Source organism: Salmo salar, chromosome ssa17 (genome assembly GCF_905237065.1).
Source record: "Salmo salar chromosome ssa17, Ssal_v3.1, whole genome shotgun sequence".
In the NCBI taxonomy this organism is placed as follows: domain Eukaryota; kingdom Metazoa; phylum Chordata; class Actinopteri; order Salmoniformes; family Salmonidae; genus Salmo; species Salmo salar.
In genome coordinates, this window is record NC_059458.1 from 32,447,424 (window position 1) to 32,474,975 (window position 27,552).

The 27,552-nt window shown below is 43.9% G+C and overlaps 2 protein-coding genes across 4 annotated transcripts; both read right to left on the reverse strand.

Moving 5' to 3' along the window:
- Positions 1 to 579: 579 nt before the first annotated feature.
- On the reverse strand, positions 580 to 9,407 carry LOC106575893 (interleukin-18 receptor accessory protein). Of its 3 annotated transcripts, none has more exons than XM_045699483.1 (10): positions 8,809 to 9,406; positions 8,372 to 8,645; positions 7,045 to 7,207; positions 6,360 to 6,537; positions 6,041 to 6,103; positions 5,604 to 5,733; positions 4,826 to 4,989; positions 4,024 to 4,161; positions 1,907 to 2,083; positions 582 to 1,444 (listed from the first exon to the last, which is right to left on the reverse strand). In XM_045699483.1, the coding sequence occupies exons 1-10, from the start codon at positions 8,912 to 8,914 to the stop codon at positions 849 to 851; spliced, it is 1,989 nt and encodes a 662-aa protein (XP_045555439.1). In that variant the 5' UTR covers positions 8,915 to 9,406; the 3' UTR covers positions 582 to 848. The 3 variants fall into 3 exon arrangements, with proteins under 3 accessions (XP_045555440.1, XP_045555439.1, XP_045555438.1); XM_045699482.1 differs by having other exon boundaries at positions 583 to 1,444; positions 6,041 to 6,106; positions 8,809 to 9,405; XM_045699484.1 differs by lacking the exon at positions 4,024 to 4,161 and having other exon boundaries at positions 580 to 1,444; positions 6,041 to 6,106; positions 8,809 to 9,407.
- A 159-nt stretch (positions 9,408 to 9,566) lies between these two features.
- LOC106595009 (interleukin-18 receptor 1) lies at positions 9,567 to 27,425 on the reverse strand. The gene is made up of 12 exons (XM_045699485.1): positions 26,932 to 27,425; positions 26,599 to 26,653; positions 25,897 to 26,176; positions 23,774 to 23,957; positions 22,826 to 22,994; positions 20,992 to 21,057; positions 18,634 to 18,760; positions 18,415 to 18,545; positions 17,174 to 17,323; positions 16,574 to 16,726; positions 14,440 to 14,624; positions 9,567 to 11,369 (listed from the first exon to the last, which is right to left on the reverse strand). Exons 2-12 carry the CDS (start codon positions 26,648 to 26,650, stop codon positions 11,187 to 11,189), a joined length of 1,680 nt encoding a protein of 559 aa, XP_045555441.1. The 5' UTR covers positions 26,651 to 26,653; positions 26,932 to 27,425; the 3' UTR covers positions 9,567 to 11,186.
- Positions 27,426 to 27,552: the final 127 nt, after the last annotated feature.

Consider the following 27,552-nt stretch of genomic DNA (forward strand, 5'->3'; position numbering starts at 1 on the left):
CGCCCTTGCTCTGAAAGGGGTCTTCTGAGGACAGACAGCTCTGTAGCTCAGAGCTCACAGCTTAGGAATGAAACAATGTAGATACCACGATTAAATGGAGAGTGGAGGCTAGGTGGTTCGGTTTGAATTCACCCGCTTAGACACAGCTACTCATCCGTAGCTTGTGTAGAAAAATATTTCTTTGTCTTCAAACTTTGTGTTGCGTTTTGGGGTTCGTTGACCATTCAGACCGTGGCTGCAGCCTGGGGTCACTTAGTCTGATATGTTAATTCTTCAGTCTCCTGTCTTATACCCTCGGGTCAGAAGTGGGCGTAACTGCCTTTAGGGCAATTCTCTGGGCGTACCAAGTTAAGGGACAAGGCCTAGATTTTACTCAAATCCACTTTTAGACACTAACTTCACATCTCATCTTTACCAAAACATTCTCTTTGATTTGGATATTTTCCACACAACGTGCAATGTATAAACATCAGGCATATACTGGGAAAACTCTTAAAGGTACAATGTTTTCATAATAACGTCATCTGTTAACCTTTAATAATAAAACAAAAATTACATACATTTCATATTCCATCTCTCGTCATGACCACCATTGTGGCTGACGGAAACCATTGTTCCAAAGTCCCTTTATTGCATGTTTAATGTTCTGAGGCCAGTTCTCCATAATGAGGACAAAGGAATTTCTCTGTGGCCTACGGTTTATCATGGGCGTGAGGGGTCATAAAACCCCCACATCTTCAGACCCCTAGATCTCTCCTCCTCTGTTGGGGGTTGAGAGAGACCCTGTAGGATTGTGGGCTCCTGTAACCCGACCTGATCAGGACAGTCATTACACTGTCTAAGAGTGTCTATGTGTCTGTCCCAGTCCCACTCTGGGCTGGCATGGCCTTGTGGAGGGATCTCCAGAACCGTGATCCAGAGTTGGAGCTAGTTATCATCCTTCCCTGGTCCTGGGGGGTCCAGTGCAGAGCAGGCAGGACTCTGATGGCCCTCCGAACCAGTGGGGGCAGCGGTGAGGCTGAAGCCACCAGGCCCAGGGTGTGAGACAGGGGTAGAGATAGAGGCCTGCTGCTGGTTGGGCTAGTGGTGCTGGGGCTAGGACTGGGGTTGGGGCTGGTGATTCTGGGGCTGGGGTTGGGGTTGGGGCTGGTGGTGCTAGGGCTAGGGTTGGGGCTGGTGGTGCTGGGGCTGGGGTTGCTGGGATTGGGGCTGGTGGTGCTGGGGATGCTGGGTTTGGGGCTGGTGGTGCTGGGGCTGGTGGTGCTGGGGCTGCTGGGGTTGGGGCTGGTCCAGATGAGGATGAGCCTGAGGTGTGGGTCTTGTTGTAAGGCTCTGATGCCTGTCTCCAGTTCAAACAGACAAGTACTGGCCAGGTAGTCAGGACTCAGGACACACACCAGTCGCCTGCTGCTGCGGATCGCACACACCACATCCTCTGCATACGCTAAAGCACAGAACACACACACCAGACATGCATGCACACACACACAAACACAAAACCACAAACACCACACAAGTGTCATGCTTGGCAGGGAGACATGACAGTTATGCAGACTGTCAAAATCTGACAGTAAAACAGTGACTCTGGGAACCACACATTCTTCAAAATACATTTCATTTGAAAGCTGCCATCTCTAGGCCAACTGTACATTCAATGGCAATGTTTTACAGTCTAATCTGGTAATGTGACTGTTTCTATTCACATGGCCTGCTCAACTATAACCTAGATCAGTTTGTGCAGTATAGCTAACTCCTATGGTCGTTGGCTGGCTCTACAGCACAAACTGGTCTGGGACCAGACTATTATGCGTCCTAAATGGCAGCCTTTCTCTATATAGTACCCTACTTTTTAATAGTACACTAAATAGGGAATAGGGTGCCATTTGAGATGCAGCCTAGAACTCACCTCCACCCGGCAGCAGGTCTCTCTCTAGCAGAAAGAGGCGGTAGCCCCACTGCCCCTCCAGAACCCTGGGCAGGAGCACCTCCAGTGGCTCCTCTCTTACTCCTCTTCCTCGTCCCCCCACCTCCTCAGAGGAAGAGCTGGGCACGTAGGACACAAAGGCATCGTATTCCTTGTCATCTACAGAGTCAATACAGGGAAGGAGAGAGAAGAGACATTCAGGTTACATGGTCAATACAGGGAAGGAGAGAGAAGAGACATTCAGGTTACATGGTCAATACAGGGAAGGAGAGAGAAGAGACATTCAGGTTACATGGTCAATACAGGGAAGGAGAGAGAAGAGACATTCAGGTTACATGGTCAATACAGGGAAGGAGAGAGAAGAGACATTCAGGTTACATGGTCAATACAGGGAAGGAGAGAGAAGAGACATTCAGGTTACATGGTCAATACAGGGAAGGAGAGAGAAGAGACATTCAGGTTACATGGTCAATACAGGGAAGGAGAGAGAAGAGACATTCAGGTTACATGGTCAATACAGGGAAGGAGAGAGAAGAGACATTCGGGTTACATGGTCAATACAGGGAAGGAGAGAGAAGAGACATTCAGGTTACATGGTCAATACAGGGAAGGAGAGAGAAGAGACATTCAGGTTACAGGGTCAATACAGGGAAGGAGAGAGAAGAGACATTCAGGTTACATGGTCAATACAGGGAAGGAGAGAGAAGAGACATTCAGGTTACATGGTCAATACAGGGAAGGAGAGAGAAGAGACATTCGGGTTACATGGTCAATACAGGGAAGGAGAGAGAAGAGACATTCGGGTTACATGGTCAATACAGGGAAGGAGAGAGAAGAGACATTCGGGTTACATGGTCAATACAGGGAAGGAGAGAGAAGAGACATTCGGGTTACATGGTCAATACAGGGAAGGAGAGAGAAGAGACATTCAGGTTACATGGTCAATACAGGGAAGGAGAGAGAAGAGACATTCAGGTTACATGGTCAATACAGGGAAGGAGAGAGAAGAGACATTCAGGTTACATGGTCAATACAGGGAAGGAGAGAGAAGAGACATTCAGGTTACATGGTCAATACAGGGAAGGAGAGAGAAGAGACATTCAGGTTACAGGGTCAATACAGGGAAGGAGAGAGAAGAGACATTCAGGTTACATGGTCAATACAGGGAAGGAGAGAGAAGAGACATTCAGGTTACATGGTCAATACAGGGAAGGAGAGAGAAGAGACATTCAGGTTACATGGTCAATACAGGGAAGGAGAGAGAAGAGACATTCAGGTTACATGGTCAATACAGGGAAGGAGAGAGAAGAGACATTCAGGTTACATGGTCAATACAGGGAAGGAGAGAGAAGAGACATTCAGGTTACAGGGTCAATACAGGGAAGGAGAGAGAAGAGACATTCAGGTTACATGGTCAATACAGGGAAGGAGAGAGAAGAGACATTCAGGTTACATGGTCAATACAGGGAAGGAGAGAGAAGAGACATTCAGGTTACATGGTCAATACAGGGAAGGAGAGAGAAGAGACATTCAGGTTACATGGTTAATACAGTTTATTGATGAATCATTGAAAATAGGTGTTCTTTTTAAAATTTCAGGATACTTCCCGAATTGACTGATTTCAATTTGAACTGACCCCAACCCTTTTTTAAACACATAATACAACACATCGTACTGCAGTGATGACCTTTAGGACAGTGATGACAGTTAGGACAGTGATGACAGTTATGATGTAATTTCAAAGAACTGACAACAACTGGCTTTTTTTTCAGAACACCCAGCCATCTTTCTGTGTGGTTTGAGGTTGTAACAAGTCAAGTTGAAACAGTCATTTCCTGATTGCTAGATTTGAGGCTTGCCTAGAATCTAGATAGCTTTTATCTGACAGTGTGTGTTTTCATGTGTGTGTAAGAGTGGGAGTGGAGGAGATGGACACCATATATCAGCCATTAGATACTTGGTAAGAGTGGGAGGAGAAAACACCAAATTAAGATATCCTGTGATTTGTTTTCCTCATATCTTATCTTGTGTGTGTGTGTGTGTGTGTGTGTGTGTGTGTGTCTGTGTGTCTGTGTGTCTGTGAGAGATGTGTTGCTGACCTGTGGTGGTCTGTTTGTATGGCAGGTAGATTCTGTAGAGAATAGAGAGCTCTAGCCAGTAGACATGCACTGTAATGCCCAGCCCAGCTACAAACAGCAGAGACACCACCGGACACACTATCACCAGCACACGGGAAACTGAAACAACATTACAAAATACACATTAGAAACTGGGTGGTTTGAGTCCTGAATGCTGATTGGCTGACAGCCGTATACCACGGGTATGACAAAACATGTATTTTTACTGCTCTAATTACGTTGGTAACCAGTTTATAGTAGCAATAAGTCACCTCGGTGGTTTGTGGTATATTCCAATATACCACAGCTAAGGGCTGTATCCAGGCACTCCGCGTTGCGTCGTGCATAAGAACAGCCCATAGCCGTGGTATATTGGCCACATACCACACCCCCTCGGGCATTATTGATTAATTATAACACATAGGAGCGTTGTTGTCTCAGATAACAGTATGACAAGATAGGGTTATTAAGTAAAAATACATTGCTAGTGTTCTCTGAAAAATGGATCTGACTTGTTGTAGGCTAACCTTGGTACCCAGAACCAAATCAGATGTAATGAGATACTAGGGCTGCGTTCCAATTATCTCTACTTCCTCTAGATGTGGGAACTTGTTCATTACTCCCAACAAATTGAAAACCATTGGATTGGACCAGGCAGGTGCCAGAGGGAGTTGCCATAAAACTAGTAATTTCATTCAAAATCCATGAAGGGAAGTGAACAAGTGCACACTTGGGGAGAAAGCAGAGATGATTGAGACGCACCCCATCAGTATTCTTCTGGTACCTGCAGATTTCCTTATCAGCCTGATGGTGACGCTGCTGTTGCCTACAGAGTTCTGGGCCAGACAGGTGAAGGTGGAGTCCAGGTGTAGCTGGGTCACCTCCGGGATTTGAGCTGTCCTGGTGACCGTGAACTCAAACTCTTCAATACTCCTTTCCCTCACCTGCCTGCAGAGGAAACAGAAGGGGACCCTCTGGTCGGCTATGAAAAGCCAACTGACATTACTCCTGAGGTGCTGACCTGTTGCACCCTCGACAACTACTGTGATTATTATTATTTGACCATGCTGGTCATTTATGAACATTTTAACATCTTGGCCATGTTCTGTTACCCGGCACAGCCAGAAGAGGACTGGCCACCCCTCATAGCCTGGTTCCTCTCTAGGTTTCTTCCTAGTTTCTGGCCTTTCTAGGGAGTTTTTCCTAGCCACAGTGCTTCTACACCTGCATTGCTTGCTGTTTGGGGTTTTAGGCTGGGTTTCTGTACAGCACTTTGAGATATCAGCTGATGTAAGAAGGGCTATATAAATACATTTGATTTGATTTGGTTGTGGCCCAAATGGCATCCTGTTCCCTATAAAGTACACTGTGCACTATGTAGGGACTAGGGTGCCATTTTGGGACGTAGGCATAGCCTACAGTGATACACATTATTATTTTAATGATAGGTGGGTGCCTGACAAAAAACTGTTTCATGAATAAATCATTCATTCATTAATGTTAATGCTTAATATACAATAACACATGACGAGCATCAACAACAAAAATGAGATCCAGCTCACTGTGCCTCCATCTCCATCAGTTTCATCATGCCTTCATGGTTGCTATGGGAACTGATCCACCACTGGACCACTGGGTCAAAGGTTCTCTGGAACCCAAACTGCACCTGACAGCTCAGATTATGAGGCTCCCCTGGGGAATAGAGGGTTGATATAAGGACTAGGTTCCATCCCTATTACCTATATAGTGCACTACCCCATAGAGCTCTGGTCAAAATTAGTGCACTACCCATAGGGCTCTGGTCAAAAGTAGTGCACTACCCCATAGGGCTCTGGTCTAAAGTAGTGCACTATCCCATAGGGGTCTAAAGTAGTGCACTATATAGGGAATAGGTTGCCATTTAGGACGAAGCCATAAACTGGTGAAACACAGTGATCATAATCTATACACCTGCCATCATCAAATCAATCAATCATTCAACCTCAGGCTCTGCACTCACCCAGCTCCACACCCTCCTTGTTGCCATGGGGATAAGTAATCTGTGGAGGGTCTGTGGTGTCAGCTGCTGTGGAGGTAAAAGTGACATTTACTAGAATATGTGTGTACAGTATGTGTGCGTTCATGTGAACGAGCACATGTGGTGTTTGTGTGCGATTCGTAAGTGCGTGCATGTGATCGTGCTTGTGTGGTGTGTGTATGGGCGTGCGTTCATCTGAACACTCTTGTGTGGTGTGTGTATGGGCGTGCGTTCATCTGAACACTCTTGTGTGGTGTGTGTTGGAAGACAGAGCCTGCAGCGACAGTCCTCCCATACTTACGTATGACCGAGACGTTAACAGATCTCCTGACTGTCCAGGGGATCCCATTGTCTTCATAGGTGTAGTCACAGAAATACAGTGTAGCATCACTCACATAGACAGTACCCAGCAGAAGAGTATACCTGTCTACCACAGAGATAGTCCTCTTCTCCTGTATCTCACACACAGGCCTGGCATCCTGCAGAGAAACCCATGACGTAAAGCCATTACTTGTTTGCCTGTTTAGCCGTTTGTTCATTTCTTTGTACATTGGTCTATTTATTCCATGCATGTGTTGACCTGTCACAGGTGAGTAGGTGTGTAACCGGTCACACGGGTGTGTAAGGCTTGTACTTGTGTTTACTAAAGGTTAGGAGTTTGTGTAAAGTCTTAGATGCAGTGGAATGATAGCATAATTACATTCTGAAGAGAAACAAACATCAGGTAAAACCTGCCGTTCATCAATATATCACCCACCATCCATCCATCCATCCATCCATCCATCCATCATTCATCCATCCATCCATCCATCCATCCATCCATCCAACCATCCATCATTCCTCCATCCAACCATCCATCCATCCATCCATCCATCATCCATCCATCCATCATTCATCCATCCAACCATCCATCCATCCATCCATCCATCCATCCACCATCCATCCATCCATCATCCATCCATCCATAAATCTGCTGGAATAATCACCTTGTACCATGTGACCTCTGACCTCTGTGTCTGACATTTGATCCCAGGGCATGGGATCCTGCCACCTTTGCCCAGAACCAGAGTGACCCTGTTCTCCTCTGTGTCCCTGCACCCCAGGCTGGCCCTCTCCAGCACCTCCACATAGAAGTGGATCACCATACCACTGTGATATTAACAACACACATTCAAATTCACACATTGTGTTCTGGAAAGGTCAAATATAGGCAAACTATTTTTCAAAGTCAAACCCAGGCAAACTGTTCAAAGAAAGAACCGCATTTGTACTGTCTTTTTGAAGGCGTTTTGGTCCTGAAGAGAATTCATGTAATGACGTGGCATGTTTTGGAAAGTTAGACTACTTCACTTCATCCGTTCGTTCCACCAAAGCTTCTCTCACTTCTTCTGATCAAAGGGCAGGAAACAGAGAGAGGGGCCTACCCAAACAGAGTCAATACAGACTACCTACCCTGTGAAACAGAGAGAGGGGCCTACCCAAACAGAGTCAATACAGACTACCTACCCTGTGAAACAGAGAGAGGGGCCTACCCAAACAGAGTGAATACAGACTACCTACCCTGTGAAACAGAGAGAGGGGCCCACTCAAACAGAGTCAATACAGACTACCTACCCTGTGAAACAGAGAGAGGGGCCCACCCAAACAGTCAATACAGACTACCTACCCTGTGAAACAGAGAGAGGGGCCCACCCAAACAGAGTCAATACAGACTACCTACCCTGTGGACAGAGAGAGGGGCCTACCCAAACAGAGTCAATACAAACTACCTACCCTGTGAAACAGAGAGAGGGGCCTACCCAAACAGAGTCAATACAGACTACCTACCCTGTGACACAGAGAGAGGGGCCTACCCAAACAGAGTCAATACAGACTACCTACCCTGTGAAACAGAGAGAGGGGCCCACCCAAACAGAGTCAATACAGACTACCTACCCTGTGGAACAGAGAGAGGGGACTACCCAAACAGAGTCAATACAGACTACCTACCCTGTGAAACAGAGAGAGGGGCCTACCCAAACAGAGTCAATACAGACTACCTACCCTGTGAAACAGAGAGAGGGGCCTACCCAAACAGAGTCAATACAGACTACCTACCCTGTGAAACAGAGAGAGGGGCTCCCCCAAACAGAGTCAATACAGACTACCTACCCTGTGAAACAGAGAGAGGGGCCTACCCAAACAGAGTCAATACAGACTACCTACCCTGTGAAACAGAGAGAGGGGCCCACCCAAACAGAGTCAATACAGACTACCTACCCTGTGGAACAGAGAGAGGGGCCCACCCAAACAGAGTCAATACAGACTACCTACCCTGTGTGGCATGTGTACTTCCCAGAGTCCTTTGCGGTAACGGTAGAGAACCAGAGCGCGTTCCCCCGTCCTGTCACGGCCCCGTCATCTCTGAGGAAATCTCTGTCTCTATTGGTTTCCCCCTCGGCCCTCGACCAATCAGCTTCCTCAGAGCTGGATGTGATGTTGTAGAGGCGCTGACAGAGACCGGTGGACTGTGGTTTGTTACATTGCATGACAAACCCCTCCCCAGAGAAAGCTTTGTAGCCGTACGTCTCTGGGCGTGGCTTCAAACCTACACGTGTCACACAAGAAAGACCTCTCATTCCACACAGATGTATGTATAATGTCATTAATACTGAAGGCATATGAAATGTCTATATGCACATGGAAAAATCTATAAATGTTAAAATCTATAAATGTTTTTTGAACAATTGTTTGATAATAAAGATAAGTACCTTCTTCCTTGTCCCAGCGACTTTCACAGAAGTATCTCTGCAGAAAACATGCGATGATTGCTAAAGCCAGTGGCGGTCCAGGGTGCATCACTCCGCACCACTTCATTCAGTCCAATATCAAATCCACCACTTCATTCATTCCAATATCAAACTCAGCACTTCATTCATTCCAATATCAAACTCAGCACTTCATTCATTCCAATATCAAACCCAGCACTTCATTCATTCCAATATCAAACTCAGCACTTCATTCATTCCAATATCAAACTCAGCACTTCATTCATTCCAATATCAAACTCAGCACTTCATTCATTCCAATATCAAACCCAGCACTGCGTGTCATAACTGTCACAAGGATCTGGGTTTCCTGGAAACAGAATCTCTTTCACCACTCTAAAACCAGACAAATAGCTGTCAGTCCTTTCCTAGTAAATGAAAAGGGACGCATCTGAACTAGTTTCCCTGCATTCCACTGCCCTGTTCTTCTTTAGCCACTAGTCTGTGCAGCTTGCCTCTTAGATGGTTGGAAACCAATCATATCTGATACTGGCTCCCCTCAGAGATGCACAATGTGAAAACATGACCACCAGTTTCCTATGTGTCAACGTCTATTTCCTGGTTAAATGCAGAGAGCTCTACTTCGCTAGAAGTTTCACACTATCTTCGAGTTTCTGTGCATCTGTGGGTGTGGGTAGCCGGAGTGTGAAATGTGTCTGTGTAAGTATGCAAGGCTGATCTGTGATGTAAGAGAAGACAGCTTTGTTGCAAGTAGAAAACATTTATTGAAGTACAGTGTCAATACATTAGTAACACTGAACAGTGGTGAGTCTATAGACCAATACATGCAAACAGAGTAGGGTGGACAGATATGTTCTGTAATGAATGATACAGGCTTTGGCACAGCCTCTCAAGACTTAGTTTGACATCTTTTGACAGAATCAGTGAGGCTATGTCCCATATAGTCCACTACTTTTGACCAGGTCCCATAGACCCTATGTACATTGTATGTCCAGGCTTAAATGCCAAAATAAAGGCTTAATAATTAATACTGTCTAGATAAAACAGAACTAAAACACCAAATAAGTTAACACAAAACAAGACAAATGTAATCAGTCGTCAATGACTTCATCAATACATGTCATAATCCCATCTACTCATTCTATGTGGATTATGAGCTAATTCTTCATCTATATATCCTGTCTGGACATTCTGTTTACTGTTGTTGTCAGCATAATTTCACCAGGTCAAATTCCTGGTTCATGTCAATGTACTTGGTGATTCTATTGTGATTCTTATCATAGCAGCCTCCTACATACAGCCCTATGAAATATCAGGGCCAAGGAATTAATGCATTTCCTCTCAATGTCACTTCTGTTTCATGTTTGTTGGGAGTGCACGTAAGTACATTGAGGTGTGACCTGCTGCTGTGCGTGGTCTTTCCTTGAATCTCTTAAAGCTTTTTTGGGGGGGGGGGGGGTCTGGCCCCCGACTGGTAACAGAGAGAAACAGGTAGAGCGAGAAAGACAATTCTTCTGTCCACTGGACAAGCAGAGTATGCCGTGGTAGTTTTGGATGGAAGTCAATGGGTCTTAAAGTAACTGTCCAGTGAAAATCTCACTTTTACAAGTTCATATTCCATTAACTCCTACCCAAATAATGTCCTATACTCGTATTGGTGGCCAATGCATACATTTGAGAAAACAAAAACACACAAAAACCCCACCCCAAACTTATATCTGAAATACACTTCTTGCTATTTCCTCATAGAACATGACGTAATGTTGGCTCATTGGCCGAGCTCGCCAATCAGCGGTCTAGTCGCATTAATATTTTTAATGACCGGTATACGCCCACACCATTCTGTTGCTGAGGTAAGCCCACACCATTCTGTCGCTGGGGTAAGCCCACACCATTCTGTCGCTGAGGTAAGCCCACACCATTCTGTTGCTGGGGTAAGCCCACACCATTCTGTTGCTGGGGTAAGCCCACACCATTCTGTTGCTGGGGTAAGTCCACACCATTCTGTTGCTGGGGTAAGCCCACACCATTCTGTTGCTGGGGTAAGCCCACACCATTCTGTTGCTGAGGTAAGCCCACACCATTCTGTTTCTGGGGTAAGCCCACACCATTCTGTTGCTGGGAAAGCCCACACCATTCTGTTGCTGAGGTAAGCCCACACCATTCTGTTGCTGAAACTATTTCACTCTTATAGGTAAAAAATGGCACATTAATCACGTTAGATGCATTTATTTCACCCGGAGCAGGGTTGGGGTCAAGTTTATTTATTTTTTTTAATAATTGAAAATAGATGCCATTATTTCATTTGAGTTTACTTTGTGAATTGACTGAACCCAAACCCTGCCCTGGAGCCTATATAATCACAGAATGGTCCTCTCATCCTTCGGGGGGCGCCGTCTGGTCCTGGCAGGCATACGGTAGCGCAGCTCCTTCCAGAAGGGTGAGGAGAGGGGTTTGGAGTGGGAGCCTCTCCAGGTGACGGTGTGTCCTGACTGGGCCAGCAACCGCAGGGCCTCAGGGAGGGAGTCCAGCTCCAGATCCACCTAAAACATTTACAGAATAATGTAGTGAATTTTGGGGGGTAGCCCCGACCGGGACTTGAACGGAGGTCCACCAACTACCAACCCAACGCCTTAGTTGTTACACCAAGAGATCCGAACCCCTTGACAAGATCACTAGTTACAACTGTTCTGCCTGCAGCTATGGAACCCTGACCTGTTCACCGGACGTGCTACCTGTCCCAGACCTGCTGTCCCAGACCTGCTGGAACCCTGACCTGTTCACCGGACGTTCTACCTGTCCCAGACCTGCTGTTTTCAACTCTCTAGAGACAGCAGGAGCGGTAGAGATACTCTCAAAGATCGGCTATGAAAAAGCCAACTGACACTTACTCTTGTGTTACTGACTTGTTGCACCCTCGACAACTACTATGATTATTATTATTTGACCATGCTGGTCATTTATGAACATTTGAACATCTAGGCCATGTGCTGTTATAATCTCCACCCGGCACAGCCAGAAGAGGACTGGCCACCCCTCATAGCCTGGTTCCTCTCTAGGTTTCTTCCTAGGTTTTGGCCTTTCGAGGGAGTTTTTCCTAGCCACCGTGCTTCTACACCTGCATTGCTTGCTGTTTGGGGTTTTAGGCTGGGTTTCTGTACAGCACTTTGAGATATCAGCTGATGTAAGAAGGGCTATATAAATAAATTTGATTTGACTAGGTGTTGTGTTAAGGTTGCTACAATTACTAATTTAGCTGATATAGAGCTTTTCATTACAAAATAGAATCTCGAAAAAGCACTGAAAACAAACATGCACAACCAATTGCAAAAGTGGAAAAATACAAAGTGTTTCTAGTCAGCTTTGTAAAGGAAATGGAGTTGAAGCAGTTTGAAAAGAAGTTGAAGCAGTTTTAAAGGAAATGGAGTTGAAGCAGTTTGAAAAGGAAATGGAGTTGAAGCCGTTTGAAAAGGAAATGGAGTTGAAGCCGTTTGAAAAGGAAATGGAGTTGAAGCCGTATGAAAAGAAATGGAATTGAAGCCGTTTGAAAAGAAATGAAAAGAAATGGAATTGAAGCCGTTTGAAAAGAAATGGAATTGAAGTCGTTTTAAAAGAAATGGAATTGAAGCCGTTTTAAAGGAAATGGAGTTGGGGTAAGTCCAGTTTTAAAGGAAATGGAGTTGAAGCCGTTTGAAAAGGAAATGGAGTTGAAGCCGTTTGAAAAGGAAATGGAGTTGAAGCCGTTTGAAAAGGAAATGGAGTTGAAGCCATTTGAAAAGGAAATGGAGTTGAAGCCATTTGAAAAGGAAATGGAGTTGAAGCCGTTTGAAAAGGAAATGGAGTTGAAGCCGTTTGAAAAGGAAATGGAGTTGAATCTGTTTGAAAAGGAAATGGAGTTGAAGCAGTTTGACAAGGAAATGGAGTTGAAGCAGTTTGAAAAGGAGTTGAAGCCGTTTGAAAAGGAAAAGGAGTTGAAGCAGTTTGAAAAGGAAAAGGAGTTGAAGCCGTTTAAAAGGAAATGGAGTTGAAGCAGTTTGAAAAGGAGTTGAAGCAGTTTGAAAAGGAAAATGAGTTGAAGCAGTTTAAAAGGAAATGGAGTTGAAGCAGTTTGAAAAGGAAATAGAGTTGAAGCAGTTTAAAAGGAAATGGAGTTAAAGCAGAAAGACAGCATGACATCAGCTCCAGGTCTATCTGTTTATTTAGTTTGAAAGAGAGCATGGCATCAGCTCCAGGTCTATCTGTTTATTTAGTTTGAAAGAGAGCATGGCATCAGCTCCAGGTCTATCTGTTTATTTAGTTTGAAAGACAGCATGGCATCAGCTCCAGGTCTATCTGTTTATTTAGTTTGAAAGAGAGCATGGCATCAGCTCCAGGTCTATCTGTTTATTTAGTTTGAAAGACAGCATGGCATCAGCTCCAGGTCTATCTGTTTATTTAGTTTGAAAGACAGCATGGCATCAGCTCCAGGTCTATCTGTTTATTTAGTTTGAAAGACAGCATGGCATCAGCTACAGGTCTATCTGTTTATTTAGTTTGAAAGACAGCATGGCATCAGCTCCAGGTCTATCTGTTTATTTAGTTTGAAAGACAGCATGGCATCAGCTCCAGGTCTATCTGTTTATTTAGTTTGAAAGACAGCATGGCATCAGCTCCAGGTCTATCTGTTTATTTAGTTTGAAAGACAGCATGGCATCAGCTCCAGGTCTATCTGTTTATTTAGTTTGAAAGAGAGCATGGCATCAGCTCCAGGTCTATCTGTTTATTTAGTTTGAAAGACAGCATGGCATCAGCTCCATGTCTATCTGTTTATTTAGTTTGAAAGACAGCATGGCATCAGCTCCAGGTCTATCTGTTTATTTAGTTTGAAAGACAGCATGGCATCAGCTCCAGGTCTATCTGTTTATTTAGTTTGAAAGACAGCATGGCATCAGCTCCAGGTCTATCTGTTTATTTAGTTTGAAAGACAGCATGGCATCAGCTCCAGGTCTATCTGTTTATTTAGTTTGAAAGAGAGCATGGCATCAGCTCCAGGTCTATCTGTTTATTTAGTTTGAAAGACAGCATGGCATCAGCTCCAGGTCTATCTGTTTATTTAGTTTGAAAGACAGCATGGCATCAGCTCCAGGTCTATCTGTTTATTTAGTTTGAAAGAGAGCATGGCATCAGCTCCAGGTCTATCTGTTTATTTAGTTTGAAAGACAGCATGGCATCAGCTCCAGGTCTATCTGTTTATTTAGTTTGAAAGACAGCATGGCATCAGCTCCAGGTCTATCTGTTTATTTAATTTGAAAGACAGCATGGCATCAGCTCCAGGTCTATCTGTTTATTTAGTTTGAAAGACAGCATGGCATCAGCTCCAGGTCTATCTGTTTATTTAATTTGAAAGACAGCATGGCATCAGCTACAGGTCTACCTGTTAATTTGGGAAATTGATTTGACAAGGACAGCGCACATTCACCAACGGTATTGTCCCAAATGGCACCCTATTCCCTTTATAGTGCACTACTTTAGACCAGGGCCCATAACACTATATAGGGAATATGGTGCCATTTGGGACACACCCACAAAGCTAACTGTCGTCCATAGGCAGAACTCGTCCATAGGCATAACTACCTGGCTGTCTGGGGCTGACTCTGTCTGGATGAGGACCAGCCATGTCTGCCGTTCCACCAGTGCAGCATGGAGCCCAGTGAGCAGACTATACTGGCTGTCCTGCCCTGGGTTCAGCCCCAGGCTGCTGGGCACCAGGATCAGTCTCCGGCTCTGCTCTATACACCCCAGCACCGCCTCAGCCACCGCTGGAAACACAGAGCACATACTGTACTGATACAGATACAGGAACAGGAACGGGTACAGGAACAGATACAGGAATAGGTACAGAAACAGATACAGGAACAGGTACAGATACAGGAATGGGAACAGGTACGGGAACAGGTACAGGAACGGGAACAAAAATGGGAATGGGAACGGGAATGGTTACGGGTACAGGAACGGGAACAGGTACGGTAATGGATATGGGAACAGGTACAGGAACGGGTACAGGAACAGGAACCTGTACAGGAACAGTAACCTGAACAGGAATAAGAACATGAACAGGAACATGTAAAGGAACAGTAACCTGAACAGGAATAAGAACATGAACAGGAACATGTACAGGAACAGGTACAGGAACGGATACAGGTACAGGTAGAGGACCAGGTAGTGGAACAAGTAGAGGAACAGGAACGGATACAGGTACAGGTAGAGGAACAGGTAGAGGTAGAGGAACAGGAACAAGAACAGGTAGAGGAACAGGTAGAGGTAGAGGGACAGGTAGAGGAACAGGAACGGATACAGGTAGAGGTAGAGGAACAGGTACAGGAATGAGTACAGGAACAGGAACGGGTACAGGAACAGGAACAGGAACCTGTACAGGAACAGTAACCTGAACAGGAATAAGAACATGTAAAGGAACAGGAACATGTACAGGAACAGATATGGATACAGGAATAGGAACAAAAATGGTACGGGAATGGGTACGGGTACAGGAACAGATACAGGAACGGGAACAGGTACGGGAATGGATATGGGAACTGGTTCAGGTAGAGGAACAGGTACAGGAACAAGAACAGGTACAGGAACAAGAACAGGAACGGATACAGGAACAGGTACAAGAACAAGAACAGGAACAGGTACAGGAACAGGTACAGGAACAAGAACAGGAACAGATACAGGAACAGGCACAGGAACAAGAACGGATACAGGTACAGGAACAAGAACAAGAACAGGAACAGGAACAAGAACAGGGATGGATACAGGAACAAGAACAGGAACGGATACAGGTAGAGGAACAGGTAGAGGTAGTGGAACAAGTAGAGGTAGTGGAACAGGTAGAGGTAGAGGAACAGGTAGAGGTAGAGGAACAGGTAGAGGAACAGGTAGAGGAACAGGTAGAGGACCAGGTAGAGGTAGAGGAACAAGTAGAGGTAGAGAAACAGGTAGAGGAACAGGTACAGGTAGAGGAACAGGTAGAGGAACAGGTAGAGGTAGAGGAACAAGTAGAGGTAGAGAAACAGGTAGAGGAACAGGTACAGGTAGAGGAACAGGTACAGGAACAGGTACAGGTAGAGGAACAGGTAGAGGTAGAGAAACAGGTAGAGGAACAGGTAGTGGAACAGGTAGAGGAACAGGTAGAGGAACAGGTACAGAAACAGGTAGAGGTAGAGAAACAGGTAGAGGAACAGGTAGTGGAACAGGTAGAGGTAGAGGAACAGGTAGAGGTAGAGGAACAGGATAAGGTAGAGGAACAGGTACAGGTAGAGGAACAGGATAAGGTAGAGGAACAGGTACAGGAACAGGTAGAGGTAGAGGAACAAGTAGAGGAACAGGTAGAGGTAGAGGAACAGGTAGAGGAACAGGTACAGGTACAGGTAGAGGAACAGGTAGAAGAAGAGGAACAGGTAGAGGAAGAGGAACAGGTAGAGGTAGAGGAACAGGTAGAGGAACAGGTAGAGGTAGAGGAACAGGTAGAGGTAGAGGAACAGGTAGAGGTAGAGGAACAGGTAGAGGTAGAGGAACAGGATAAGGTAGAGGAACAGGTACAGGAACGGATACAGTTCCAGGAACAGGAAATGGTACAGGAACAGGTACAGATAAAGGAACAGAAACAGGAACAGGTACAGGTTCAAGAACAGTGCATACAAACAAACACACACACACACACACACACCAGTATGAGGACAAATGTGAGGACAGTGGACTGACTCACCCTCCCCAGGGAGCACGTCACGGTCGTAGAGACACAGGCTGTAACCATACTCCTCTTCCAGCACCTCCTCCACCTGACGCCTGTCCTCCTCACTGACACCTGATTCTGTGTCACTCTTGTAACACAGCACATAGGCATCGTAACGCTTCCCATCTGAAACACACCATTCAGACAAGTTAGAACACAGGACATAGACAATGTAACACAGCACATAGGCATTATAACACAGCACATAGGCATTATAACACAGCACATAGGCATTATAACACAGCACATATGCATTATAACACAGCACATAGGCATTATAACACAGCACACATGCATTATAACACAGCACATAGGCATCGTAACGCTTCCCATCTGAAACACACCATTCAGACAAGTTAGAACACAGGACATAGACAATGTAACACAGCACATAGGCATTATAACACAGCAGATAGGCATTATAACACAGGACATAGGCATTATAACACAGTACATAGGCGTTGTTACACATCCCATCTGAAACTAACACAATTCATCCAAATCATGTGGTGAAACACGATCTACAACGAGATTGTTTGCATGGGACATTGGCATGTTAGGTGTTATTCTCACCAGAGACGTTGTGATGATGCCAACCCAGATCATCTCTGAGAAATAGAATGATGTCCACCTTCAGCTTGACATAGACAACAGTCACCACCACCACCGTCACGGCAAAGACCCCCAGTATACCCAGCACCAGGAAGTGGAACTGGGGTGGACCTAAAGGGTGACATGAAATACACACACACACACACACACACACACACACACACACACACACACACACACACACACACACACACACACACACACACACACACACACACACACACACACACACACACACACACACACACACACAAATAAACCTGATAATATCAAACAGCTGTTACTGTACAGCGGAAAGAGAAACTGGAGAGAAAAAAACCCACAGAAAATCATCCTAATTTCACACAGAAGTGATGATAATCTCTTCTTGATTAAATGTCATGATAACCTAAGAGCAGAAGAGAGGGTTCTGTGAAATGACCAGTAGAGTTTGATAAAGGCAGACTCTGTAATATTTTTAATGATTGGAAAGCTAAGATGTCCCTTGGGGCGGCAGCGTAGCCTAGTGGTTAGAGTGTTGGACTAGTAACCGAAAGGTCGCAAGATCTGTCAGGGATTTCTTCGTCGGAGGACGATATGGCGAAATCATCATCGGAAAATGAGGACCAATATGCAGCAGAGTTGAGATGGTTCATTTTGAACTTTTAATAAATTCCAAAACGAACATACAAAATAACAAAAAACGAACGCACGATACACTGACAGTCCTGTTAGGTTTACACATACTAAACACGGAACAATCTCCCACAATCAAACAGACAAACACACCCAACTAATATAGGACTTCCAATCAAAGGCAACGCCACACAGCTGCCTTCAATTGGAAGTCCACCCCAATTAACCAAACATAGACATACAACTAACTACATCAACATAGAAATACGTGAATCTCAAACAGTGCCCAAAAACCCCGGAATACTAAATCAAGTGCCCTTACTACAAAAACACCACCCTGAACCACATAAAACAAATACCCTCTGCCACGTCCTGACCAAACTACAATACCAATTAACCCTTATACTGGCCAGGACGTGACAAGATCAAATCCTTGAGCTGACAAGGTACAAATCTGTCATTCTGCCCCTGAACAAGACAGTTAACCCACTGTTCCTAGGCCGTCATTGAAAATATGAATTTGTTCTTAACTGACTTGCCTAGTTAAATAAAGGTAAAATAAAAATTTAAGAGGCTGCTTGACTTACTCTTCTGTTGGAAGATGATGGAGACGTTGGAGTTCCTAGATGGAGACTCCACTTGACAGGTGTATCTGTTCCTCAGCTGCTCCTCTGACACCTGCCTGATCACCAGCGATGCCTGGTGATGGCCATTCTCTCTGGAGAAAACAGTCAAGTGTGTTGTGTTAAGTGATTTTAAATAGTATTTGAACCCAGGTCTGTTCTGTAGTGAGTGTACATGCTCACTCTGAAGTGTTAGAAAACACTGGTAGGGTCTCCTGGTTCTCCTCCACAAAAGATCTGTTTTCCATCCAATATAAGAGGTCAGATTCAGAGGACAGGACAGCCATGCAGACCACCACCACAGTGGATCCTGGAGAAAACACACAACATTCACTAACACTTCGCTAACTACCTCTCTCAAAGAGTGCAGTGTATAAAGTCAGACAATCTCAGCCACTCCCTGTCACCAAAGGAGTACCCCAAGGCTCAATCCTAGGCCCCACGCTCTTCTCAATTTACATCAACATCATAGCTCAGGCAGTAGGAAGCTCTCTCATCCATTTATATGCAGATGATACAGTCTTATACTCAGTTGGCCCCTCCCCGGATGTTGTGTTAAATGCTCTACAACAAAGCTTTCTTAGTGTCCAACAATCTTTCTCTACCCTTAACCTTGTTCTGAACACCTCCAAAACAAAGGTCATGTGGTTTGGTAAGAAGAAGGCCCCTCTCCCCACAGGTGTGATTACTACCTCCGAGGGTTTAGAGCTGGAGGTAGTTACCTCATACAAGTACTTGGGAGTATGGCTAGACGGTGCACTGTCCTTCTCTCAGCATATATCAAAGCTGCAGGCTAAAGTTAAATCTAGACATGGTTACCTCTATCGTAATCGCTCCTCTTTCACCCCAGCTGCCAAACTAACCCTGATTCAGATGACTACCCTACCCATACTAGATTACGGAGACATAATTTATAGATCGGCAGGTAAGGGTGCTCTCGAGCGGCTAGATGTTCTGTACCATTCGGCCATCAGATTTGCCACCAATGCTTCTTATAGGACACATCACTGCACTCTATACTCTGTAAACTGGTCATCTCTGTATACCAGTCGCAAGACCCACTGGTTGATGCTTATTTTTAAAACCCTCTTAGGCCTCACTTCCCCCTATCTGAGATATCTACTGCAGCCCTCATCCTCCATATACAACACCCGTTCTGCCAGTCACATTCTGTTAAAGGTCCCCAAAGCACACACATCCCTGGGTCGCTTGTCTTCTCAGTTCACTGCAGCTAGCGACTGTAACGAGCTGCAACAAACACTCAAACTGGACTGTTTAATCTCAATCTCTTCATTCAAAGACTCAATCATGGACACTCTTACTGACAGTTGTGGCTGTTTAGCGTGATGTATTGTTGTGTCTACCTTTGTGCTGTTGTCTGTGCCCAATAATGTTTGTACCATGTTTTGTGCTGCTACGATGTTGTGTTGCTACCATGTTGTTGTCATGTTGTGTTGCTACCATGCTGTGTTGTCATGTGTTGCTGCCTTGCTATGTTGTTGTCTTTAGGTCTCTCTTTATGTAGTGTTGTGTTGTCATGATGCGTGTTTTGTCCTAAATTTATATTTTATTTTTATTTTTAATCCCAGCCCCCTTCCCTGCAGAAGTCCTTTTGCCTTTTGTTAGGCCGCCATTGTAAATAAGAAATTGTTCTTAACTGACTTGCCTAGTTAAATAAATAAAATAAAATACTTAGGGCAGGGATGGGGGTGGAGGCCACAAGTCATCTGAACTCATCATGAGGGGCCGCAGAAGATGTTGCTGTTTTAAAGCTAGTTTGCTACAATTCTACACATTTAGCAGAAGATTTAGCAATTTTATTACTCATTTCATGCACTTTTTTGTTTTAGAGTTAATTTTGTGCAATTTTACAAATTTTGCAAGCTAATGTCCTACAATACTACACATTTTTCCATAGCATGATTACTACGTTTAGATAAGATAGCTGGCCACTAGCCTAACCTACCAATATAAAATATGATAGCTGGCCACTAGCCTAACCTACCAATATAAAATATGATAGCTGGCCACTAGCCTAACCTACCAATATAAAATATGATAACTGGCCACTAGCCTAACCTACCAATATAAAATATGATAGCTGGACACTAGCCTAACCTACCAATATAAAATATGATAGCTGGCCACTAGCCTAACCTACCAATATAAAATATGATAGCTGGCCACTAGCCTAACCTACCAATATAAAATATGATAGCTGGCCACTAGCCTAACCTACCAATATAAAATATGATAGCTGGCCACTAGCCTAACCTACCAATATAAAATATGATAGCTGGCCACTAGCCTAACCTACCAATATAAAATATGATAGCTGGCCACTAGCCTAACCTACCAATATAAAATATGATAGCTGACATGGCTAATTGAGTGACTGACATAACAATAGAAAAATCAATTTAGAAATTGCACCTTGTGTATTCTGCTGTTCTACCTCGCAACAGTAAGTTGAGAAGTTGAGACCACGTGACAATTCAGACACTAATTGACACCCATACAGATAAGTAGAGAGGAACTCACCCATTTCTACATTAATAACCTCCCCATTCTGAGGTTTGATGATCTTTGGCATAACCTGGGAACTTCCTGTACAATACAATAATATCACTGTAGTCAAAACACAAATATCACTGTAGTTAAAACACAAATATCACTGTAGTTACTAAAACACAAATATCACTGTAGTCAAAACAGAAATATCACTGTAGCTGAAACAGAAATATCACTGTAGCTAATACCAAATATCACTATGGTTAAAACAGAAATATCACTGTAGCTGAAACAGAAATATCACTGTAGCAGAAACAGAAATATCACTGTAGCTAATACCAAATATCACTATGGTTAAAACAGAAATATCACTGTAGGTGAAACAGAAATATCACTGTAGCTGAAACAGAAATATCACTGTAGCTAATACCAAATATCACTATGGTTAAAACAGAAATATCACTGTAGCTGAAACAGAAATATCACTGTAGCTGAAACAGAAATATCACTGTAGCTAATACCAAATATCACTATGGTTAAAACAGAAATATCACTGTAGCTGAAACAGAAATATCACTGTAGCTAATACCAAATATCACTATAGTTAAAACAGAAATATCACTGTAGCTGACACAGAAATATCACTGTAGCTAATACCAAATATCACTATAGTTAAAACATAAATATCACTGTAGCTGAAACAGAAATATCACTGTAGCTAATACCAAATATCACTATAGTTAAAACATAAATATCACTGTAGCTGAAACAGAAATATCACTGTAGCTAATACCAAATATCACTATGGTTAAAACAGAAATATCACTGTAGCTGAAACAGAAATATCACTGTAGCTAATACCAAATATCACTATGGTTAAAACAGAAATATCACTGTAGTCAAAACAGAAATATCACTGTAGCTGAAACAGAAATATCACTGTAGCTGAAACAGAAATATCACTGTAGCTAATACCAAATATCACTATGGTTAAAACAGAAATATCACTGTAGCTGAAACAGAAATATCACTGTAGCTGAAACAGAAATATCACTGTAGCTAATACCAAATATCACTATGGTTAAAACAGAAATATCACTGTAGCAGAAACATAAATATCACTGTAGCTAATACCAAATATCACTATAGTTAAAACATAAATATCACTGTAGCTGACACAGAAATACCACTGTAGCTGACGCAGAAATATCACTGTAGCTAATACCAAATATCACTATAGTTAAAACATAAATATCACTGTAGCTGAAACAGAAATATCACTGTAGCTAATACCAAATATCACTATAGTTAAAACATAAATATCACTGTAGCTGAAACAGAAATATCACTGTAGCTAATACCAAATATCATTATAGTTAAAACATAAATATCACTGTAGCTGAAACAGAAATATCACTGTAGCTAATACCAAATATCACTATAGTTAAAACAGAAATATCACTGTAGCTGAAACACAAACATGAATGTAGTTAAAAGGAAACTCTTTCTATAAATTGTTTTAATCAGAATAAAGCATCAATATGGACAAAAGTTACAGATCCTTGTTCTTGCATTATAGCTTTCCGCTATAGCCTAGGTTCAGATCCACCAAACATGAAATACATCTTAACTGACAAATACATTTCAAGGTATCTTTGCAAAAGGTCAGAAGCTCCAAAACTATACAGCAGGGTTGGGGTCAATTCCAGTCGATTCAGGAAGTACACTGAAATTCTAATTCTCTTCAATTCTTTTCAATTAATAAACATTTCAAATTGGAATTGGATTTACTTTCTGACTTGACTGGAATTGAAATGTAATTAATCCCAACCCTGATATCCAGTACTGTCCAGTAACTTCTTACCTTCTTTAACGGTCCGCTCCATGGATCTGGACAAGGTAAACACCTGTCCATCATGGAGGTTTGAGTTGTATGTGTAGTATGAAGTGCAGGTATAGTAACCACTGTCATTTTCAGAAGCACTCATCAGGTATCCATTGCCAAAGTCAGAGGGTAACTCTGTGTCACAGTTCTACAATGCATTAATCAAGACACAGGTAAGACACATATAATACACAGGCAATAGCAGGTAATAAACAGGCAATAATAAGCAATAAACAGGCAATAACAGGTAATAAACTGGCAATAACAGGTAAGACACATAATACACAGGCAATAAAAGGCAATAACAGGCAATAACTTGTAATAACAGGTAATAAACTGGCAATAACAGGTAAGACACATATAATACACAGGGAGTTTTTCCTAGCCACCATGCTTCTACATGTGCATTGCTTGCTTCCTGGGGTTTTAGACTGGGTTTCTGTATAAGCACTTTGTCACAAAGTACACTGAAAGTCACACTGATGTAAAAAGGACTTTACAAATAAATGTGATTAATAAACAGGTAATCAACTGGTAATAAATAGGTAATACAACGCCAGTGTCTATTGATGCTAATCACAAAACTGAGAGTTGTTTTTGCTGCACCATCCATGACTGGTGAACTAAAACGTTGATGCTGGTCCCTATGCTAGCTAGGACACCCACTCAGGCTAGGGGAAAAACATGAAATAACAGGAAATACCCTGTGGCTTTTGGTCTAGTGGAAAAAAAATCACAATCAACAGAGTATTCAATAGTACCTTGCCAACTGCTAGAGGGAAAACACACCTCTTCAAGCAGATGTCTTTAGTTTTAGCCAAAGGCAAGTAAGAAGAACTAGTGGAAACTCAACATCACTGGATATTTACTACTACTTACTTTGTCAACTGCTGGGGGATGGGGGGCAAAGAAAAGAAGAAGTCATACCTTGTACCACGTATAATTATGTTTTGTGAAGTTTTGTGGGATGCTGTCTGACGTGCAGGTTAACTTTTCACAGGACTGTCTCAGATAGCAAGTGGATACATACACATCCATATCTGTGTAACACTGGCCAGAGAACACTGTGATGTTAAACCACGCTGTTCTCAGGGGCTGGCCACTGGCATCGCTGCAACAGTCCAGACAGAGATATGACCATTAATCAACCAATCAATCAATCAAACCATCAACCATTCAATCAGTCAATGAATCAATGCATCAACAGAATGACGCATAAAATACATCAGAGGGAAGGAGAAGACAGTTGAAGAACAAAAGTATGATTGATAAAATGGACAATAAAAGGCCAACTAGATTTGTAAGAGACAGACACTTACAGTAGAGAGCAGGAGTAGGATCCCTGTTGGTTGGGACAGACACTTACAGTAGAGAGCAGGAGTAGGAAACCTGTTGGTTGGGACAGACACTTACAGTAGAGAGCAGGAGTAGGACCCTGTTGGTTGGGACAGACACTTACAGTAGAGAGCAGGAGTAGGATCCCTGTTGGTTGGGACAGACACTTACAGTAGAGAGCAGGAGTAGGATCCCTGTTGGTTGGGACAGACACTTACAGTAGAGAGCAGGAGTAGGACCCTGTTGGTTGGGACAGACACTTACAGTAGAGAGCAGGAGTAGGACCCTGTTGGTTGGGACAGACACTTACAGTAGAGAGCAGGAGTAGGAAACCTGTTGGTTGGGACAGACACTTACAGTAGAGAGCAGGAGTAGGATCCCTGTTGGTTGGGACAGACACTTACAGTAGAGAGCAGGAGTAGGAAACCTGTTGGTTGGGACAGACACTTACAGTAGAGAGCAGGAGTAGGATCCCTGTTGGTTGGGACAGACACTTACAGTAGAGAGCAGGAGTAGGAAACCTGTTGGTTGGGACAGACACTTACAGTAGAGAGCAGGAGTAGGATCCCTATTGGTTGGGACAGACACTTACAGTAGAGAGCAGGAGTAGGATCCCTGTTGGTTGGGACAGACACTTACAGTAGAGAGCAGGAGTAGGATCCCTGTTGGTTGGGACAGACACTTACAGTAGAGAGCAGGAGTAGGATCCCTGTTGGTTGGGACAGACACTTACAGTAGAGAGCAGGAGTAGGATCCCTGTTGGTTGGGACAGACACTTACAGTAGAGAGCAGGAGTAGGATCCCTGTTGGTTGGGACAGACACTTACAGTAGAGAGCAGGAGTAGGATCCCTGTTGGTTGGGACAGACACTTACAGTAGAGAGCAGGAGTAGGATCCCTGTTGGTTGGGACAGACACTTACAGTAGAGAGCAGGAGTAGGAAACCTGTTGGTTGGGACAGACACTTACAGTAGAGAGCAGGAGTAGGATCCCTGTTGGTTGGGACAGACACTTACAGTAGAGAGCAGGAGTAGGATCCCTATTGGTTGGGACAGACACTTACAGTAGAGAGCAGGAGTAGGACCCTGTTGGTTGGGACAGATACTTACAGTAGAGAGCAGGAGTAGGATCCCTGTTGGTTGGGACAGACACTTACAGTAGAGAGCAGGAGTAGGACCCTGTTGGTTGGGACAGACACTTACAGTAGAGAGCAGGAGTAGGATCCCTGTTGTTTGGGACAGACACTTACAGTAGAGAGCAGGAGTAGGACCCTGTTGGTTGGGACAGACACTTACAGTAGAGAGCAGGAGTAGGATCCCTGTTGGTTGGGACAGACACTTACAGTAGAGAGCAGGAGTAGGACCCTGTTGGTTGGGACAGACACTTACAGTAGAGAGCAGGAGTAGGAAACCTGTTGGTTGGGACAGACACTTACAGTAGAGAGCAGGAGTAGGATCCCTGTTGGTTGGGACAGACACTTACAGTAGAGAGCAGGAGTAGGATCCCTGTTGGTTGGGACAGACACTTACAGTAGAGAGCAGGAGTAGGATCCCTATTGGTTGGGAGAGACACTTACAGTAGAGAGCAGGAGTAGGACCCTGTTGGTTGGGACAGACACTTACAGTAGAGAGCAGGAGTAGGATCCCTGTTGGTTGGGACAGACACTTACAGTAGAGAGCAGGAGTAGGATCCCTATTGGTTGGGAGAGACACTTACAGTAGAGAGCAGGAGTAGGACCCCTGTTGGTTGGGAGAGACCCTCAGGATGACGAGAGTGTCTTCAGACCTCCACACCGCAGGCTCCTGAAGCTCCCCAGGCCCAGAGTGGTTGCTCCATGCCAGGGTCAGGTTGCCCTCCCTGTGCCCTGCCATGGTGGTCCGCAGTGGGCACTGGAGCACTGCCATCTCTCCCTCCCGGACATGAACAGGAGGTTGGACACACGACTTACATGGAGATGGAGGAGAGTCACATGACATACAGCCTCCTCTGACCAGCTCTGTGGGAAGAACATCCAAGATAGACCGTCTCAGTGGAGGATGGAGGGCACCCTATTCCCTAACAGACCTTTGGCACTACTTTTGACCAGGGTCCATGGCACCCTATTCCCTATATAGTGCACTACATTTGACCAGTATCCATGGCACCCTATTCCCTATATAGTGCACTACTTTAGATCAGGGCTCCCCGTTGGGCTATGGTCAAGAGTAGTGCACTATGTAGGGTAGCATTTTATGCGGTACAAATAAACATTTTACACCGACCTTAAAATTGTTATAGGGTGCTCAATAGGACAACAATTAGCGATGAAAGGTTTGTTGTATGAATGGTCTTTTTGGTTGGTTATCAGCAGTTTCTAGGGCAGGATACTCATCATGTGTTATTTCTAAAACATGTTGTAACCTGCTCATTCTAACAGACCTTTGGTTGCAGAGAGGATGAGGAACGTAAACAGTGGGGTCATCTTCATCATGTTCTTAATTCACACACAGACAAACACACAAACACACACAAACACACAAACACACACAGAGAGAAAGTCAGTGGGGGAAAAGCCCCCTGAACCACAAGTCATAACAAATATATTGAAAAAAATGACAGCAGAGAAACTTTGAACTTTTCATGAAAGTGAAATATAAACAGGTACTACCAGATCAACATAATAGTACTATGTTATAGCAGGCTGCATGACTATAGATAGAATAAGAATAACCTACAATACAACAACATGCAGTAAAGGAATGAATAACTTACTCAGCTGTGAGTGTGGAGGTAAATTACAAGATGATATAGTGTATTTTCGCAGACCATTAACAGAAACTGAGGAAATGCTTTCTGTTCTAGGCTACTTCCCTTTAAACTTCAGGATAGCAGTTTCGTTCTCGGTAGGAACTGGAATTTCCATATTAATATATTATATTTCACATGGCTCCTCCTATAATCTATAGTCAAATTGACCGAGTGTGCTACCCACTGATGAAGATTTAGCCCACTGACTAGAAGATGTCAAAGTGAAACTTTGTGATTCTAGTGCCATTGCAGGTGCTATATGCAGATGTCACAAGGCGTGACATAATACTTGTGATTTCCCAGAAATCCTGGTGTATCTAAGATATTGGCGCACCTTCTTTCTGTGTGTGGGGAGAGCAGACCGCGACACTAGCTAGGTGTACGTCCGATTGGCGAAAGATTTTCATGATAATATTGAAAAAAATCAGCATAAAGAAAATATGCGCACTTCCCCACCAGTGGTGTTTCCGCTAAACTGACTTGTTTAGCATAAAAATCAGCATGTGATGACGTAGTGCACACAAAATGTTGTTTTTCCTTCAAATTTGAAGGTCCCGAATAAAATCTAGAGTTCAATCTGTTTGC

What these genes read in the sequence shown, in the direction of transcription:
- LOC106595009 (XM_045699485.1), bottom strand. Translation starts at nt 26,650, where the DNA reads ATGATGAAGATGACCCCACTGTTTACGTTCCTCATCCTCTCTGCAACC. An exon ending in CATCCTCTCTGCAACCAAAG is followed by an intron (nt 26,177 to 26,598) that starts GTCTGTTAGAAT and finishes TTCTTCCCACAG; the next exon opens with AGCTGGTCAGAGGAGGCTGT. An exon ending in TCCTACTCCTGCTCTCTACT is followed by an intron (nt 23,958 to 25,896) that starts GTAAGTGTCTCT and finishes GGACTGTTGCAG; the next exon opens with CGATGCCAGTGGCCAGCCCC.
- LOC106575893 (XM_045699482.1), bottom strand. Translation starts at nt 8,914, where the DNA reads ATGAAGTGGTGCGGAGTGATGCACCCTGGACCGCCACTGGCTTTAGCA. An exon ending in AAGTACACATGCCACACAGG is followed by an intron (nt 7,208 to 8,371) that starts GTAGGTAGTCTG and finishes TTAATATCACAG; the next exon opens with TGGTATGGTGATCCACTTCT. An exon ending in CTGATGGAGATGGAGGCACA is followed by an intron (nt 4,990 to 5,603) that starts GTGAGCTGGATC and finishes TTTCCTCTGCAG; the next exon opens with GCAGGTGAGGGAAAGGAGTA.